This window comes from Stegostoma tigrinum, chromosome 3, assembly GCF_030684315.1.
Source record: "Stegostoma tigrinum isolate sSteTig4 chromosome 3, sSteTig4.hap1, whole genome shotgun sequence".
NCBI lineage: Eukaryota > Metazoa > Chordata > Chondrichthyes > Orectolobiformes > Stegostomatidae > Stegostoma > Stegostoma tigrinum.
In genome coordinates, this window is record NC_081356.1 from 113322876 (window position 1) to 113342215 (window position 19340).

At 42.5% G+C, this 19340-nt stretch overlaps 1 protein-coding gene across 1 annotated transcript in view; it reads left to right on the forward strand.

The window, feature by feature from the left end:
* Positions 1-19340, forward strand: part of si:ch211-197n1.2 (EF-hand calcium-binding domain-containing protein 6) — a 100460-nt gene that overhangs the window by 38628 nt on the left and 42492 nt on the right. Inside the window, exons 11-12 of the mRNA XM_048527715.2 lie at positions 1861-1968; positions 4797-4862. Of these exons, the coding sequence (XP_048383672.1) occupies positions 1861-1968; positions 4797-4862 (174 nt within the window). The remainder of the gene's footprint in view (positions 1-1860; positions 1969-4796; positions 4863-19340) is intronic.

Here is a 19340-nt window from a genome sequence, read left to right on the forward strand (position 1 = left end):
CGAGAAGTAAAATTGTCACAGTGAGGTCTTCTCTATCATTAGCAAGACATGGCTGGTGGTGAGTTTAACCTGCTGGTCACATCACTTCAGGCAAGGAATGAGGTTGAGAAGGCAAAACCTTTGTGGTGATCTCAGCCATACCAGGTATTGAACCTGCTGCTGTTAGCATCACTTACCAGCCACCTAGCTAACTGAGCTGACCAACTCAATAGCACATGAGCAACACGCTCTCAGTTATTACACTCTCTTGTCTTTGAATCTGAAGTTTCAAGTCTCACTTCAGAAGCTTTAGACCATTTTATAGAATGACACAAGTAATGAGGGCAGCTGCACCCTCTTGTGCCACCTTTCAGATGAGATATAAAACTGAGGTTCCATTTTCAACCTCAGGTGTATGTAAAAGATATCATGGACCTATTTGAGGCAAAGTAAAGAGTCCCTCCCAGAGTTCTGGTCAACATTTATTCCCATATCAACTTCACTTAAGAAATAGATTACCTGGTCATTACTTCATTTTAATTTAAAAAAAAAGTTTCATGAGAGGTAGATTGTTAATTGCATTTGAGAAAGGGCTTGCTCAGCCATTTTAGTTACAAGTGAACCACAAAGGGTCTGAAGTTACATTTAGACAATGTTGGTAAAGACAGGAGATCATCTTCCCTAAAGGGCTTTGCTGAATTAGATGGGGTTTATGACAATTGATAGTGGTTTCACGGTCATCATTACTGAGGCTAGCACTTACTTTCAGATTTATTCATTTAAATTATTATGATAATTTGCCTCTGTTTACCTGTGGTGTGATTTGAACCCATTCTCCCAGACTATTAACCAGGGCCTCTGTTACCCAAGTGAGATTACCGCTGCACTACCATCTGCCCCAGTCGTGCCTAATCTGGCTGCCTCGTTTTGTACATTGCAACAGTGCTAACATTTAAACCACATATCGTCCACTGTGAAGCACTTTAGTATGTCCTAAGGTTGTTTAAATGCATTTTCTTTCTTTCAAGCAGGAAGGTCATCCCAAAGCACTTAACAATCATTCAACACATTTTTCTAAAGTAGTGACTTTTATTTCATTACTTCAATCATAATTTAGTAACACAATGACAAACCAACTCTAGGATATTATTGATAGTCAGAATACATAGAGGGTGGATTAACTCCTGAAGTGAATTGGTATCACTGACTATGAACTGCACTGAAATAGGAACAAGAGATATCTCTCAATTTCCTTATTCATTTATGGGATTTGGCACCACTGACTAGACCAGCATTTATTGTCCATCCCTAATTGTCCAGTCAAGAGACAGCCGTATTGTTGTGGGTCTGGAGTCATTGGATGTGCTTTGTCAACAATTGACAGCGGCTATGCAGTCACCATCAGACTCTTTCTCGTAATTTCAATTTTCCATTGAATTCAGCTTTCACTATTTACCAGTGTGAAATTCAAACCCATGTCCCCAGAATATTAGTTGGGGTTCTGGATTACTCGTCCAATGATATTACCACTGCGCCATCACCCCAGCTGAAATACGACTATAATATCCCGACACTAATTCTGCAGGGATGATTTTAGATACTGGCTTCAGTGAATAATATAAACATTGGTCTTCCTTGTATGCCAAAAATGCATATTCAACTTAGAACATATCTGTGAAGTCAGGTGTGTGGGTCAGAATTGCAGTTAAGATTGGCTTTCATCCATACGAGAAATTCCATTGGAATATGGTGACAGATGAATTTCTATTATTCAAGGGTAAATCTATGCACCTGTTCAACATTTTAATGGAATGAAGGAATAGTTTTCCTACTTTACTGAGATGGTTTGTTTTTTTTTTAAAATATGTGCTTTGTTTCTAGATTCAACTGTGAAGGGAGTGTCAGTCTGTGCTCCACAGTAACTGCAATTGAAGCAAAACTGACAAGACTCTTTCAGTCAGACTTCCTGGCTCTTTTAGCCACCTTTCAGTAAGTACGTAATTTCTAAAGCTTTAGCAAAGATCTGCAGCTCGGGCTGTGGGTGGGGTTGCTGACTTGCTTGCCACGCTGGCTTGTTCTCGTTCAGATGTTTCGTCACTATGCTAGGTGACATCATCAGTGAGACTTCCAATGAAGCAACGTTGCTCTACTCCACTTGGAATTTATACTTTTTGGTCCATTATGGTGAGTAGTGTCATTTCTGGTTTTGATCTGTACAGGTTTTGCACATGGCGTCCAATCCTAAATGTTTGACTGCATTATGGGTGGAGAACCAGGCCTCTAGGAATTCCCGTGCGTGTCTATGTTTGGCTTGGGCTACTATGGTTACCTTGTCTCAGTTAAACTGATAACCTTCATTGCCTGAGTGTACTGATATTAAGGAAAGTTTGTCGTGCCGTTTTGCTGCTAGTTGATGATCATGTATTTGGATGGCTAGTTTCCTTCCTGGCTGTCTGTTGCAATGTTTGTGGCAGTCGTTGCATGGTATTGTGAAAACTGTGTTGGCTCAGCATGTTGTAGGAATGGAGTCTTTAATCCTTGTGAGGATTTGTCGTAGAGTGAGGTTATGTGCTACCATAATTCTTAGTGGGGTTAGGAGTCTCATTGTCATTTCCAACATATTCATAATGTAGGGGAGATTCCCTATTACCTGCTGAACTTGTATGCAGGCTTTCAGTGATGCATGAGGACCCTTAAATCTACCTGTGTTGCAGCTTTCTCCATTTAAATAATAGTCAGTTCTGGATGTGAGTTTGCTCGCTGAGCTGGAAGGTTAGTTTTCAGACGTTTCGTCACCATTCTAGGTAACATCATCAGTGAGCCTCCGACGAAGCGCTGGTGTTATGTCCCGCTTTCTATTTATCTGGTTAGGCTTCCTTGGGTTGGTGATGTCATTTCCTGTTCTTTTTCTCAGAGGATGGTAGATTGGCTCCAAGTCAATGTGTTTGTTGATGGAATTCCGGTTGGAATGCCATGCTTCTAGGAATCTAGAGTTCCTAGAAGCATGGCATTCCAACCGGAATTCCATCAACAAACACATTGACTTGGAGCCAATCTACCATCCTCTGAGAAAAAGAACAGGAAATGACATCACCAATGCAGGAAATGACATCACCAACCCAAGGAAAGCTAACCAGATAAATAGAAAGCGGGACATAACACCAGCGCTTCGTCGGAGGCTCACTGATGATGTTACCTAGAATGGTGACGAAACGTCTGAAAACTATCCTTCCAGCTCAGCGAGCAAACTCACATCCAGAACCTCAACCTGAGCTACAAATCTTCTCAAAACTCGCTAATACTCAGTTCCTCTATTCTTCCTGCTAAAGTGTAATATCTCATTTCTGTTTTGCCAACTCACTTCCCTATCTATATCTGTCTATAAATCCTGTGATCATTATTACTTGTCTACGCATCATCTGCAAAAAAACTTGACACAAGTGCAGCCACTTACGTCATCCAGAAAATGCCTTCTCTTATCCGAGGTTAGAGAATTGGCTAAGAAAATGGAGAGTTGCGATAAGATGAACACTTTCAGGATGGCAACCTGTAATTAGTGGTGTGCCACAGGGATCAGTGCTGGGACTACAGTTATTCACCAAACACATTATTAACACTGATGAGGAAAGTGAATTACTATAAACAAAGTTGGCAAATGACAAAAGTAAGTGGGAAGGTAAATGGTGAGGATAACATAAAATACGCAGGGGGATAGATACAGGGTAAGTGAGTAGGCAAAAACTTTGTCAAATAGAATATAATGTGGAAAAATGTGAGGTCATGCACTTTGGCAGAACAAGTAGAGAAGCTGAGTTTTATTTAAATTGAGAATGATGGCTGAAAGCTACAGAAGAGGGATCTGAAAGTTGATGTCCATGAATCACAAAAAATTAGCATCCAAGTTGAATGGGTAATAGGGAAGACAAATGCAATGTTGGCCTTCCATTCAAAGGGAATGGAGCCTAAAAGTAAGGAAGTTTTGCCATATACTTGCATATTGCTTAACCGAACCAGTGCTATAAAGCAACTTTGTTTTAGAAAGATTGTTTTGATTTGATTAATTTCTGTCATGTGTGCCGAGGTGCGTGAGAAGGATTGACTTATGTGCTGTACAGACAGATTGTACGATACAAGTGTGTAAGGGTAACAGAACAAAGTGCAGGATACAGTGTCGCAGCTACTGAGAAGGTGCAGGGAGAGATCAACATTAACATTAAAGAGGTCACTTTGAAAGTCTGGTAACAGCAGGGAAGAAGCTGCTCTTGTATCTGTTCGTACGTGTATACAAACTTTTATATCATCTGCCTGACGGAAGAGGGTGGAAGAGAGTATAACCAGGGTGAAAGGGGCCTTTGATTATGTTGGCTGCTTTCCCAATGCAGCAGCAAGTATAGATAAAATCAATGGATGGGAGACTAGTTTGTGTAATGGACTGGGCTGTGTTCACATTTCTCTGCAGTTTTGGTCTGTCTTGGGAAGAGCATTTGCCATACCACGCTGTAATGATCTAGAGATGCATTCTATGGTGCATCGATAAAAATTTGTAAGAGCCTTTAGCGACATGCCCACTTTGTTAGCCTCCTGAGGAAATAGCATTGCTGTACTTTTTTGACTGTAGTGCTGACTTAGGTAGACCAGGACAGATTTTTGGTGATCATCACTCCCAGGAACTTGATGCTGTGAACCATCTCCTCCTCAGCACCATTGATGTAGATTTATTTTGGTACATTCTAAAGTTGTGACATAGTATCATTTCAAAAGATAATTTAAAAATAAACTTTAACAATCTCACTGAATTTGGTCTTTCTATATTACAGCAAAATTGACAAACTGGGAAGGAATGTCATCAGTCAACAAGAATTCCGAGCTGCCATTGAGAGCAGGTACATTTTGATGATTATGGTTGATTAAAAACTGAAGCATATTCAATATTTTTGAGAAGCAGTAGAAAGAATTATACAACTTACGTGCGTGATAGTAATATTCGTCATTTTTGCGACTGTGATACTTACATGGATCTGCTGAAATGTGAGCAGGGAGAAGTTCATTCAAGTATCTGTCAATAAACTCCCATTGTTGCAGTCTTCGCAGCTGCCTGAAGAGAAGACAATTAATGGGGGTGGAGGCATGGGCTGTGACAATTGAAAAAGAAAAGATAAATCTTGTGTTTATACCATATACAACGTTGGGGTGTTTCAAAACAATTTACAGCCATTGAAGTCCTTTGAACTGTTACATCTGTTAAAATCTAGAAAACTTACCACCCAATCTGCACGCAGAAAGCTCTCTCAAACAACAATGAGTCTTAATCATAGAATCCCTACAGTGAGGAAGCTGGCCATTCAGCCCATCGAATCCACAGTGACCCTCCAAACAGCGTCCCATCCAGACTCAAACACCCCCCCTCAAATCTTGTAACCCATTGCTAATCCACCTAGCCTGCACATCCTTGGACACTGTAGGCAATTTAGCATGGCCAATCCACTTAACCGCCTCATCTTTGGACTTTAGGAGGAAATCAGAGCGCGCAGAGGAAACCTGTGCAGACGTGGGGAGAATGTCCAAATGTCAGGTGGATTGGCCATGCTAAATTGCCCATAGTGTCCAGGGATGTGCAGGCGAGGTGGGTTAGCTATGGGCGTACAATTGAACCTGATGCCGTGAGGCAGCAATGCTAACCACTGAGCCACAGTGCCACCATAATGGCATGTGTTAAGTGATAAATACCACTCTTCTTCAAAGAGTGCTGTGGGATCTTTTCTCTCTGCTTGAGAGAACAGATGGAGCCTTGTTTCATTGTCTCATGCATGGGTGCAGCACTCCTTCAGTGCTGCAATAGAATGTCATTGAGATTACGTGTTCAAATCTTTGGATGAATTCATTGTCATAGGAGTCATTTAGGAGTACCCTTAGTACTCATCTTTAGCTGCTTTCCTTCAGAATGCAAACTGTGGTGTTTCAATCCTCCGACTCCACCAGAATATTTCAAGATAGTCTTAAATGTGTACATTTCATATTACACAGTACTGTTCATCAGAAGGGTGTAAATAACAGGGCCAGAAAAATGCTTTGAGAATTTTGTACCGTATGACTTTGAGAAATTAATTTTGATGAACTAACAGATTCATTACTATTTCATATACGTCTATTAAAAAAATTCGATACAGGATACACAATAGACACTTTGGTACAAAGAACATGGAGAGATGTCTAAAATAAAGGGTTTATTCCATTCTAAAAGGAGCAGCGCAATCTAGATGTATTTGTATATAAGATACTAAAGCTGGCAGGGGGAGGAAGAGAGTGCCATTAGCTTCATTAATGGAAGCATTGAATACAAGACCAGAGAAGTTATGATGAGATTATATAAGACACTGGTTAGACCTCAACTCGAGTATGTGCTGTGTATAGTGTTGCACACCATACTACGGATACGAACACATTGGAGAGAGCACAGAAGCTGTTTCCCAGAATGGTTCCAAGGATGAGACACCTCTGTGATGAGGAAAGATTGGAGACGTTGGAGCTGTTTCCCTTGGAACTATTAATCCACGAGCTAAAGAGGGGCAATAACTATCGTTAGAGAAAAAGTACGAACTATGGACTTGATGGGTTATATCCTAAGATTTTAAAGGAAGTAGCCACAGATATGGTTGTGCTGGTAAAAATCTTCCAGGAATCCTTAAATTCTGGAAAATTCCTAGAGGATTGGAAATGGTAATTGGAACACCCTTCTTCAAAAAGGGAAGGAGATAAAAAGCATGTAACCAAATGATAATTAGCTTAGCATCTGTCATTGGGAAGATGTTAGAATCTATTATAAAAGCTAGTGGAGTATTCAGAAGCAACATAATATAAAGCCTGACTTCATGCAGGAAATGAAATTGAGGATTATCAGATCAGCCTTGATTTCATTGAATGGTGGAGCAGGCTCAATGGGCTGAATGGCCAACTTCTTTTCCTGTGTGTTGGTTTTAACCAGAAGACACACTTTTAAAGTGCTTTGCAGAAAAAATAAGTCTGAACTGAGAATGAAACCTTTACACGCAATGACAGGTTCACGTCAAATGCTCTACCTGGAATTGAGGAGGCAAGTTCAATTGGGGCGCCAAGAGAAAATTGGATGATTATTTCACCTTAAATAATGTGGAGGGTATGGGGAAATGATGGAAGATTGGCAATCTTAAAATGCTCTGAGTCCTCGTATGGACAGCGATGGACTGAATGGCCTATCTGCACTGGAATACTCTGACTCTGTACTTTACTCCTTTATACTGCTCGTGTTTATATCACTATCACTTACATGCAGCGTAAATATTTCACTTTCAGATGTCTGATGATTTACTTTGTTTTCTCAAGGCACCCACTAGGTGGCAGGTTAGCACTTTCTCTGTTACAATGGGTGGTTCTCAAAATAAGGCTCAGACCCTCCAGATTGTCAGACGTCATGTACCCGTGTAGGATTCTGATGCACTGACTTTGCTGGACTGTCTGTGTTTTCGATTTCAATGTGAAATCCCCATCTCCCCAGACCCCTGCCTAAATATGTCCACTTCTGAGTGAAAGTGTGAAACATGGGATAAATCCTTCTTACTAACTTAGATAGTTACCCAGGAGATGTTAAACGCCTGAGTAACTATGCAAATGACCTTGTCTCCCACCCTTGACTCACTCCACCCTCCAACTTCATACCCTGACCTTCCCAACTCCTCGGTCACCCATCACTTCCTGCCACTCTGACTATTCATCACAACCTGGGATTGTCTGATCTCCCCCGATCATCTGACTCTTACTGTCCACCTGACTCCTAACCCCATTCTCCAACAGCAGCCCCTTTCTGAACCTTCAACTCTCACCCTCTGACTTCCCCCAAGCGTTGTTCCCTCTGGATCCTAAATCCCCTGCGACCTCCCTGACCTTCTTAACCCTTTCCCGAATCACATCCCCTGACTGACTGACTCCATCCCCTGATCTTCCAACCCCTCTGGACCCCTGGCCCAACCTCACGATTCCAGAAATCTGCCTCCTGGCCATCTTGCGGGGAACATACGAGCTGAAAGTAAAGGTTTCTATAGGTGTGTGAGGAAAATAATTGGTGCGGACAAATATAGGCTCCATGTAGTAAGAAACAGCGAAACTACTCATGGAAAAGAGAGGTGGCAGATCAATTCAATACATATTTTGGTTCTTCCTTCACTGAGAAGGGTACATAATATTCCAGAAATGTGGGAGAACGCAAGGTCTAGATGGAGGGAGGAAGTGAAGAAAATCATTTATTAGGGAAATGGTATTGGGGAAATTGGGAATATCAGCTGAAAAATCCCCAGGCCTGATAATTTTCATCCCAGAGTACTTAAGGAAGTGACACTAGAATTAATGGATGCATTGATGGTCATTTTTCAAGACACAAAATAGTCTCTGGAACAGTTCTTATGGATTACAGAGTAGCTAACGTAAACCCACTTTTTTAAAAAAGGAGGTAGAGTGAAAACAGAGAATCAGACCAGTTGACCTGATATTGGTAATGGGGAAGATGCTGGAGTCCATTATAAAAATATTTAAAAGCAGACACTTGGAAAACAGTGACAGGTTTGGACAGTGTCAGCACAGACTTACAAAAGTGAAATCGTGCTTGACAAATCAATGGGAAATTTCCAAGGATGGCAGTCAGTGGCTAGTGGACTACCTTAGGATCTGTGCTTGGAACCTAGCAGTTCTCAGTATACACTAATGGTTTAAATGAGGAAACAAAATTGTAATATCTCCAAGTTGCAGATGATTCAAAGTTGGGTGGGAGGGTGAACTGTGAGGAGAATGCAGAAATGCTTCAGTGTGTATATATAAGTTGAGTGAATAGGCAGATGCATGGCGGATGAAGCCTAATGTGGACAAATGTGAGGTTATCCACTTTAGTAGCAAAAACAGGAAATTGTGACAACATGGGAAGGGGGTTAAGGTGGGGGGCGCTACAACAAGTCCTGTGTATCCTACTATACCAGTCGCTGAGAATAAGCATGCCGGTGAGGCAAGTGGTGAGGAAGCAAGTAGTACATTGGTTTACATAGCGAGTGTATTTGAGGACAGGAGAAGGGATGTATTGCTGCACATGTATAGGGCCTTGGTGAGACCAAACCTGGAGTACAGTGTGCTGTTTTGGTCTCCTTATCCGAGGAGGGATGTTCTGGGTGCTGAGGGAATGAAACGAAGGTTTACCAGACTAATTCCTGGGATGACAGGTCTGATACATGAAGAGAGACTGGATCGGTTAGGACTATATTCATTGGCTTTAGATGAAGGAAGGTGGACTCTCTCAGCAACCATAAAACTGTTACAGGACTAGACAAGGTAACTGCAGGAAGGATGTTGCCAATGACAGGTGAGTCCAGAACCAGAGGTCACAGGCTAAGTGTGACAAGGATAATTCCCAGACTTTGGAATAGACCACTTAGGGATGAAATAAGCAAAAATTGCTTCATCCAGCCTGTGGAATTCTCTGCCACAGAAGATGATTGAGGGTAAAACACTGAATCATTTTAAGAAGGACTTAAAACAGGTCCTTAGTGATAAGGGGATCAAAGTGTGTGGGAGAATGCAGAAACAAGGTACTGAGTTGGATGATCGGCCATGATTGCATTGACTGGCGGAGAAGTCCTGAATGGCCTAATTCTGCTACTGTTTTGAGGGAAGAATTGAATATAAGAGTAAGGAAACTCCGTGTCAATTACTCAGGACAATGGTGGGTCAATATTGCGAATACAGTGTGCAGTTGATCTTCTCAATTAATAAAGGAAGTAAATGGTGGTTCAGAGGTGGACCACTGTAGTAATACCTTGAATGAGTGAGTGTTTTATGAGGATAGGTTGGACGGGGTGAGTTTGTTTCTGCTGCAGTTTTGAAGAATGAGAGGTGACTTGAAGTGTGTAAGATCCTGAATAGTCTTGACAAAGATGGTAGTTGCATTTCAGGGGTGACATTTTATGAAGAAAGATTATACAAATTAGGCCCATTTTCTCAAGAATCGAAGGTTAAAGGGTGACCTGATCAAAATCTTCAAGATAACAAGAAAAGTTAGGGTAATAAAGAGAAACTATTTCCATTGGTTGGAGATTTGAGAACTGGGTAGCATTGTCTTAAAAACTAGGACCAGATCATTCAGGAGAAGTTTCAACATGCAAAAGGGCAGTATTAAAAACTTGAACAAATGGCAATTGATGATAAATCAGCAGTTAATTTGAAATTTGAGATGGTGTCTTTGTTTCTAACATAGAACATAGAACATAGAACAGTACAGCACAGAACAGGCCCTTCAGCCCACAATGTTGTGCCGACCATTGATCCTCATGTATGCACCCTCAAATTTCTGTGACCATATGCATGTCCAGCAGTCTCTTAAATGTCCCCAATGACCTTGCTTCCACAACTGCTGCTGGCAACGCATTCCATGCTCTCTCAACTCTCTGTGTAAAGAACCCGCCCCTGACATCCCCTCTATACTTTCCTCCAACCGGCTTAAAACTATGACCCCTCATGCTAGCCATTTCTGCCCTGGGAAATAGTCTCTGGCTATCAACTCTATCTATGCCTCTCATTATCTTGTATACTTCAATTAGGTCCCCTCTCCTCCTCCTTTTCTCCAATGAAAAGAGACCGAGCTCAGTCAACCTCTCTTCATAAAATAAGCCCTCCAGTCCAGGCAGCATCCTGGTAAACCTCCTCTGAACCCTCTCCAAAGCATCCTCATCTTTCCTATAATACGGCGACCAGAACTGGACGCAGTATTCCAAGTGCGGTCTAACCAAAGTTTTATAGAGCTGCAACAAGATCTCATTACTCTTAAACTCAATCCCCCTGTTAATGAAAACCAAAACACCATATGCTTTCTTAACAACCCTGTCCATTTGGGTGGCCATTTTAAGGGATCTATGTATCTGCACACCAAGACCCCTCTTTTCCTCCACACTGCCAAGAATCCTATCCTTAATCCTGTACTCAGCTTTCAAATTCGACCTTCCAAAATGCATCACCTCGCATTTATCCAGGTTGAACTCCATCTGCCACCTCTCAGCCCATCTCTGCATCCTGTCAATGTCCCGCTGCAGCCTACAACAGCCCTCTATACTGTCAACGACACCTCCGACCTTTGTGTCGTCTGCAAACTTGCTGACCCATCCTTCAATCCCCTCATCCAAGTCATTAATAAAAATTACAAACAGTAGAGGCCCAAGGACAGAGCCCTGTGGAACCCCACTCACCACTGACTTCCAGGCAGAATATTTTCCTTCTACTACCACTCGCTGTCTTCTGTTGGCCAGCCAATTCTGTATCCAAGCAGCTAAGTTCCCCTGTATCCCATTCCTCCTGACCTTCTGAATGAGCCTACCATGGGGAACCTTATCAAATGCCTTACTGAAGTCCATATACACCACATCCACAGCTCAACCCCCATCAACTTTTCTAGTCACATCCTCAAAAAACTCGATAAGGTTTGTAAGGCATGACCTACCCCTCTCAAAGCCGTGTTGACTGTATTTGATCAAGCCATGCTCTTCCAGATGGTCATAAATCCTATCCCTCAGAATCCTTTCTAACACCTTGCAGATGACAGACGTGAGACTTACTGGTCTGTAATTGCCGGGGTTTCCCTATTTCCTTTCTTGAAGAGAGGAATTACATTTGCCTCTCTCCAGTCCTCAGGTACGACTCCAGTGGAGAGCGAGGATGCAAAGATCTTCGCAAGTGGCGAAGCAATTGCATTTCTCGCTTCCCAAAGCAGCCGGGGACAAATCTGGTCCGGGCCTGGCGACTTGTCAATCTTAATGTTTGACAAAATTTTCAGCACATCAGCTTCCTCTATCTCTATCCATTCCAGCATGCACGCCTGCTTTTCAAAGGTTTCATTCACTACAAAGTTCGTTTCTTTCGTAAAGACAGAAGCAAAAAACTCATTAAGGGCTTCCCCTACCTCCTCAGACTCCACACACAAGTTCCCTATGCTATCCCTGATCGGCCCTACTCTTTCTTTGACCATTCTCTTATTCCTCACATAAGTGTAAAATGCCTTTGTGTTTTCCCTGATTCCTTTTGCCAAGCCTTTCTCGTGCCCCCTCCTGGCTCTCCTCAGACCATTTTTGAGCTCCTCCCTCGCCTGCCTGTAATCCTCTCTAGCTGAACTTGACCCTAGCTTCCTCCACCTTATGTAAGCTACCTTCTTCCTTTTCACAAGAAGCTCCACCGCTCTCGTCATCCAAGGTTCCTTTATCTTACCCCTTCTTGCCTGTCTCAGAGGGACATATTTACTCATCACTCGCAACAATTGTTCCTTAAACAGTCTCCACATGTCTATAGTTCCCTTACCATGGAACAATTGCTCCCAGTCCATGCTTCCTAACTCCTGTCTAATCGCATCATAGTTTCCTCTTCCCCAATTAAATATCCTCCCATTTTGCCTAATCCTCTCCTTCTCCATAGCTATGTAGAATGTGAGGCAGTTATGGTCACTATCACCAAAATGCTCTCCCACCACAAGATCTGATACCTGCCCCGGCTCGTTTCCGAGCTCTGTTAAGCAAAGGTATTCAGGCATACGGGCCAAAGGCAGGTATATGGAGTTAGATCACAGACTAGCCATAATCTCATTGAATGGTGAGAGGCTCAAGGGGCTGACTGGTGTAATCCTGTTTCTATGTTCCTAGATGGAGTTTAGGAACTGAAAAGTGTGATTTGATTAAGTTTGGAAGAAGAAACAAGACAAGAGAGTACTCAATGAATGGCAGGACATTAGGAAACTCAGGAACAGACTGGTGCATGTCGACACATCCCTGATGATGGTATGTCAGGTGAATGAGGTGGTTAAGAAGAAAGACAGGACACTTGTGTGTCTCAGTCATGGCACTAACTATAAGAGCAAGGAGAAGCTGTTCAAAACTTTGGTTAGGCCGCTTTATAGTGAAGTACTATGTGCAGTTTTGGTGACCACCACTATAAGAAGAATATGATTGCAATATGATGTTATCCTGGCCTGGAATAGTTTAGATATGAAGACAGGCTAGTTAAGCTAGGGTTGTTTTCCTTGGAGAAGAGAAGGCGAAGACAGCACCTGATTGAGGGGTATGAATAGGTGGAAGGGTCAATGATTTTCAGGAAGAATGGAAAGAGAGGATGAGGCCAGGCAGAACAGTATCAGCTGCTGTGGCAGGGAGAGACAGGAGGATGAGTTTGACTCCTTTGTCCTTGGGGGTGAAGATATCTTCTCCACTGGGCTTCATCCATCAGGACCTGGAGGACGCCTTATTCATTCCTAAACCATCCTGAAACTGACACATCAGCCATCACCCTCTGCACATACAGTGGAGGTGGATGTGATGAGTCCACATATGCAGCACCATGAATATTGTCTGTTCATCACTTAAATGTACAGTGTGCTAGGGAAATAGATCCAAAATTATGCTCTAAACCACCTTTCAATCAATGTGATTAGCATATCTATTGCCTGATTTGACATTTCTTCAAAGCAAACTATATACATCCATTTAATTATTGTCTGTGTACTTCTTTTGTTGGTACTGTGCTGAGGATTTGAAGGATCAAGAATGAGAGGAGCTAAAGGAATATTTTCTACCATTAGAACCATTTGCTCTTGCATCAGAGTAGCTGACTTTGAGGAGGCAGCCAATAAGCAGGTGGTCTCCAGGTTCCCTGCCTGGTGAGGGAAGGTGGGCAAGTTAAGTGGGATGGAGGATCAATCAGCTGATAGCTGCACACTGACACTTCAGGTGCTGTGAGGCAGAGGAGAAAGCCCCAACTGAGAACTTCCAAAACTGACCACAAGGAAAGATGGAGGGGGCTGACAAATGTTTCAGTGCACCAAGCACTAACTGTGAAAGCAGTGTCCAGGAGCTGCTGTTTGGAATGAACAGTTCCCAATCTTTGACCATTGTAAAAAATGCTCTGCACTTCTGGTCCTCCTACATTGTGTCCCATCTGAGATAACAAAGGGTAGAGCTGGATGAACACAGCAGGCCAGGCAGCATCTTAGGAGTAGGAAAACTGACGTTTTGGGCCTAGACACCCTCAATTTCTGATGAAGGGTCTCGGCCCGAAACGTCTGCTTTTGTGCCCCTCTGATGCTGCTTGGCCTGCTGTGTTCATCCAGCTCAACACTTTGTTATCTCAGATTCTCCAGCATCTGCAGTTCCTATTATCTCTTTTTTCCATCTGCTATGTTCTTGCTCCCTCACTCAACCTATCAAAAAGCCCCCAAAGCATGATTGCATCTTCCGCACAGCTAAAATTTCTACCTGATTTTGTTATATGCAGACATGAAAATATTGCAGTGATTCCTGACATCCAAGTCTTTGTAAGAAGTTGTGAACAGCTAGGGCAACACGACTGATCTTTGTTGTACTCCACTAGTCACAACCTGCCATCCTGAGAATTTATTGATTTTTGTCCTTTGCCTTCTTTCCATTAACGAATATCGATCTATGCATATTCCCTTCAATCCCATTGTCTCTAATTTTATTTACCAACCCTCTATGTAGGACATTATTTCATAAATTCTGCCCAATTAAATCTTTATTTTGTAAGTGTCCGGTCATTAAGTCCATTATACAATTCTACTATTTTCACCACTGCTGACATCAGACAGATCTCTAGTTTACCATTTTCTTTCAGTCTTCTTTCTTAAATAGGAATATTACATTTGCAGCCTTTCAATCTGCAGGCACCATTCCAGAATCTCTAAGTTTTGTAAGATGACTACCAAAGCATCCTTTATCCCTGTAAGCATCTCTTTCAGCTCTTTAAAGGTGTTGTAACTAACCGAGGGAGACGTTGACTAAAGGAGGGAAGATGGGTCATCTCTTCTCACCCCCTGAGATTAAGGATTGGAGTTATCTTGTCTGGAACTAAAATAACTTGTGGAAACTCACCTGCGATCTAATTGTAAAAAAAGTTTTGGGGCGAAAGTGTAAAAATTGTTCCAGTGATGTGATTTACTCGTTGTTCTTAATGAAAAATCACAGTTAAGGCTGTCAACAGTACTAGCTCTTGGGATGGTAGAAATTGGCTGTCGGTGAATCAAAATAGGGCAGAATGCACCTCAGTTGTTGTGGACCCCACTAGCAGCTGCACACAGGTCTAGTGTGGAACTAGGAGAAGCGGGAATGTGTCGCATTCGCTGATAGAAGGCAATGGTAGCATTCCTACTTTGTGCTCAGTGGCTGTAGATAACATGAATGACAAGGGTCTTTTCCCAAGGGTGAGGGAATTCAAAAGTAGGGGGCACATTTTTAAGGAGAGGAGAATTTTTTAAAAAGGACATGAAAGCCAACTTTTTTTAGACAGTGGTCAGAGAAGTGGTGGATGCAATATAATTTTAATGTTTAAAAGACATTTTGGATAAGTACATGTGATGTGATTTATTTGTTGCTCTTAATGAAAAATCAAGTTAAGGCTGTCAGCAGTACCAGCTCTTGGGATGGTACAAATTGGCCATTGGTGAATGCAAAATAGGACATAGTGGGATGGGATGGCATAGTGGCTCAGTGGCTATCACTGCTGCTTCACAGCACCAGGGACCCAGGTTCGATTCCACCCTTGGGCACCTATCTGTGTGCAGTTTGCACATGCTCCACCTCTGGGTGCTCCAGTTTCCTCCCACACTCCAAAGATGTGCCGGCTAGGTGGATTGGCCATGCTAAATTGCTTAGTGTTCACAGATAGGTGGATTATAGGGGGATGCTCTGAGGGTCAGTGTGGACTCATTGGGCTGAACAGCCTCCTTCCACACTGTAGAGATTCTACTTTAAAAACAAGATTTCCGACATGACTAAGAAATGTTTGGAGTGATATGCACCAAGTTCGGCCATATTGGACGAGTTTAGTTTATGATTATGGACTGTTTGGACCAAAGAGTCTGTTTCCATGCTGTATATCTCTAGGATTCTAGATTCAAGCCTTACCTCAGGACTTAGGGGTCATGGCAGGCAAGTCAGTACATGGCCAAGAAGGTTGACTATCGTTTGGTAAATCTTATGGCAGGTTGTAAGACTGGGAGAGTTTCCTGGTCAGTCAGAGCAGTGTGGTAGCTGCAGTGTAAAAGTCTCCCAGTGTTAAAAGAGAACAATGTACAGGAGCTTGATAACAAGGTGTAGAGCTGGATGAACACAGCAGGCCAAGCAGCATCAGAGGAGCAGGAAGGCTGATGTTTCGGGCCTAGACCCTGTGCTTGTTGTGAGCAAGTGTCATCCTTGATTTGAGGGACATTGTACTCAGTTATTGATTTTAAATGATGGGAAGTTGAATTAATCAATCTGGGCAGAACAGGATCTTTTAAAGGTTTCTGTATTTGTTTAAATCCATTCTTATTTGCATTACTTAATGGGAAAGGTCAGTTGAATCCAACACTATTACTATGCAATGCTAAGGCAAATATTGTAGCCATCATGCTCCTGTAAGTTCCTCATGTTATTGAGATAATTTACTACAAAAACTGATAAGAAAATGAAATAGAACATAGAACATTACAGCCTAGTACAGGCCCTTCAAATAATTAACTTGAATTTGGAATGCTTTTTTCATAACTTCAAGATATTCAAAGCATTTTAGCCAATTAAACTGTTGTGGTATAAGAATTGTTTCAGCCATTCTGCCCACAGCAAAGTCCCACACTTAGTAATTTGATTGTGACCAGATCATCTGTTTGAAAGATACTTTTTGAGAGGTAGCTGTTGGACGGGACTCAGTGGAGAACTCCTCTACTCCTTAATGAATAAATTTGCTTCAAACTGCTGCTTCTTGTGGACCTCACCAAGGTCATAAGCATTGGATACAATCTTTGTTTTTGATATTAACTGAGAAATATGATCACTTTTCTTTTGGGATAGCAAGAATGGCAGATGCTGGAGTCAGAGACTATACAGTGTGGAGCTGGAGGAACGCAGTAGGCCAGGCAGCATCAGACGAGCAGGAAAGTTGACGTTTTAGGTTGGGACGCTTCTTCAGAAATGGGGGAGTGTGGGAACACCCAGAGGTGGAGAATGTGCAAACTCAACACAGTTGCCCAACAGTGGAATCAAACCTGGGTGCCTGGTGCTGTGAAGAAATAAATTGAGTGGAGGGTTGGGGCTGGGGAAGTTAGCTGGGATGTTGATAGGTGAGTGTAGGCAGGGAATGGTGGGAATTGGTCTGTCAGTGGGGAGGAGCAGACAGGTGGGAGAGAAGATGGACAGGTTGTGTCAGGTCAAAGGAGAAGAGAGGTTGAGGCCATAGGTGGGGAGATATTAAAACTGGTAAAATCTGCATTTGGGCCATCGAGCTGTAGGCTCCCAAGGTGGAATATGAAGTGCGGCTCCACCGGTTTGAGGATCGTGTCATTGTGACACTGAAGGAGGCCCAGGATGGACATGTCACCCAGGGACTGAGAAAGGGTGCTAAAATGGGTCATGACGGGAAGGTGGTGTTTGTTGCGAGCGGAGTGCAGTTGTTCTACAAAATGGTCTCCGAGCCTCTGCTTGGTCCCACCAATGTAGAGGAGGCCACATCGGGAGCAGCGGATGTGGTAGACCAAGGTGATGGTGCATGTGAACCCTTGTCTCATGTGGAAGGTTTATTTTGTGCCATGAATGGAGGTGTAGGGGCAGGTGTAGCACTTCCTGAAGTTGCAGGGAAAGGTGCCGGGGGTGTTCAGGCTAGTGGGGAGTGTAGAGCAGATGAGGGAATCATTGAAAGAGCAGTCTCTATGAAAGGCAGTTAGGGATGGGGAGGGAAATATCTCTTTGGCTGTGGGGTCAGATTGTAGGTGGCATCTGCGCTATGTGACAAACGGCAACACCTTCCGTTTGTGTATCATTTTACTCCCCCTCCCACTCACTGGGTGACATGTCCATCCTGGGCCTCCTCCAGTGTCACAGTGACACCACGTGGGAACTGGAGGAGTAACACCAAATATTCCACCTTGGGAGCCTACAGCCCAATGGCCTAAACATGGGATTTCACCAGTTTTACAATCTCCCCACCTCCGGCCTCAACCCTCCCTCTTGTCCCCACCTTTGAACTGACACAAACTGTCTATCTTCTCTCCCACCTATCTGCCCCTCCTCTCTCTATCACTTTTCCTTTGCCTTTTTTTTTGTTACAATAAACTGTTGTATGAAAATAAATGTTTTAAGCTTGGAGGTTGTTTGACCATGTGGATTCTTCATCAATATATTTGCTACAGGTGTGGACCTCATGAAAGAAAGCTTCTATTTGGTGTGTTCTTAAGTTCATATGCATCAGAATGAAATAAAGACTGACTGCCTTCAATATTTCCAATGGACGTTTAAAAGATATGGCTGTACCAATGTTAAATATCTGCTTCCTCTGTTTGGTTTGCAGGCTGTTGTCAAATGCTGTTAAAGCTTTGCATCTCACAACTATTCATAAGATGATATCAAAGGATATGTTAAGGAGTAGGCTATTCAGCCCATCAAGCCTATTCTGCTATTCAGTAAGGTCATGGCTGGCCTGATTGTGTCTTTAATTGAACTTTGCTGCCTTTCCCCAGAAATAATCTTTGACTCTCTAATAGATTAAAAATTTACTTAACTCAACCTTGAACACATTCAATAACCTAAGCCGTACTACCCTCTGTGGAAGAGAATTTTAAACACTACTAACCACTGAGAGAAGAAATTCATCCAGATTTTTTGTCTTAAATGGGAAATTCTTCTTTTTTAACTGTGTACCCAGCTCGAGACACTGTACAAGGGGAAAAATCCTCTCAGCACCTGACCTTACGAGCTTCCTAAAGTCATGTATCATTTCTTTAACTTAAAAGGATTGTATGCCCAAAATACTCAAACTTTGCTCAGAAGACAGCCCTGTCACCCCAGGATCCAGCCAGGTTAACATTCTCTGAAGTGCAAGCATATCCCCTTTAAGGAGATAAAACTGTGCATAGGACTTCAGATGCAAGCTCACTGATGTCCTTTGCACTTACAGTAAGACTTTTTTCTATTTTTAGACTCCAGCCACCTCCTTGCAGTAATTGTCAACATTCCATTTGCCTTCTCAATTCCTTGCTGTACCTGGAAGCTAATATTTTTGTAATTAGTGAACCAGGACATTCATAGCCCTCTTCGGTACAGCAATCTTTAGTCTTTCTCTATTTAAGTAATATTCTGCTTATAGGTAGATTAGAGTAAACTGATTGATGTGGTGTATATGGATTTCAGCAAGGCATTCGATAAGGCTCCCCACAGTAAGCTATTGTACAAAATGCGGAGGAATGGAATTGTGGGAGATATAGCAGTTTGGATCAGAAATTGGCTTGCTGAAAGAAGACAGAGGGTGGTAGTTGATGGGAAATGCTCATCCTG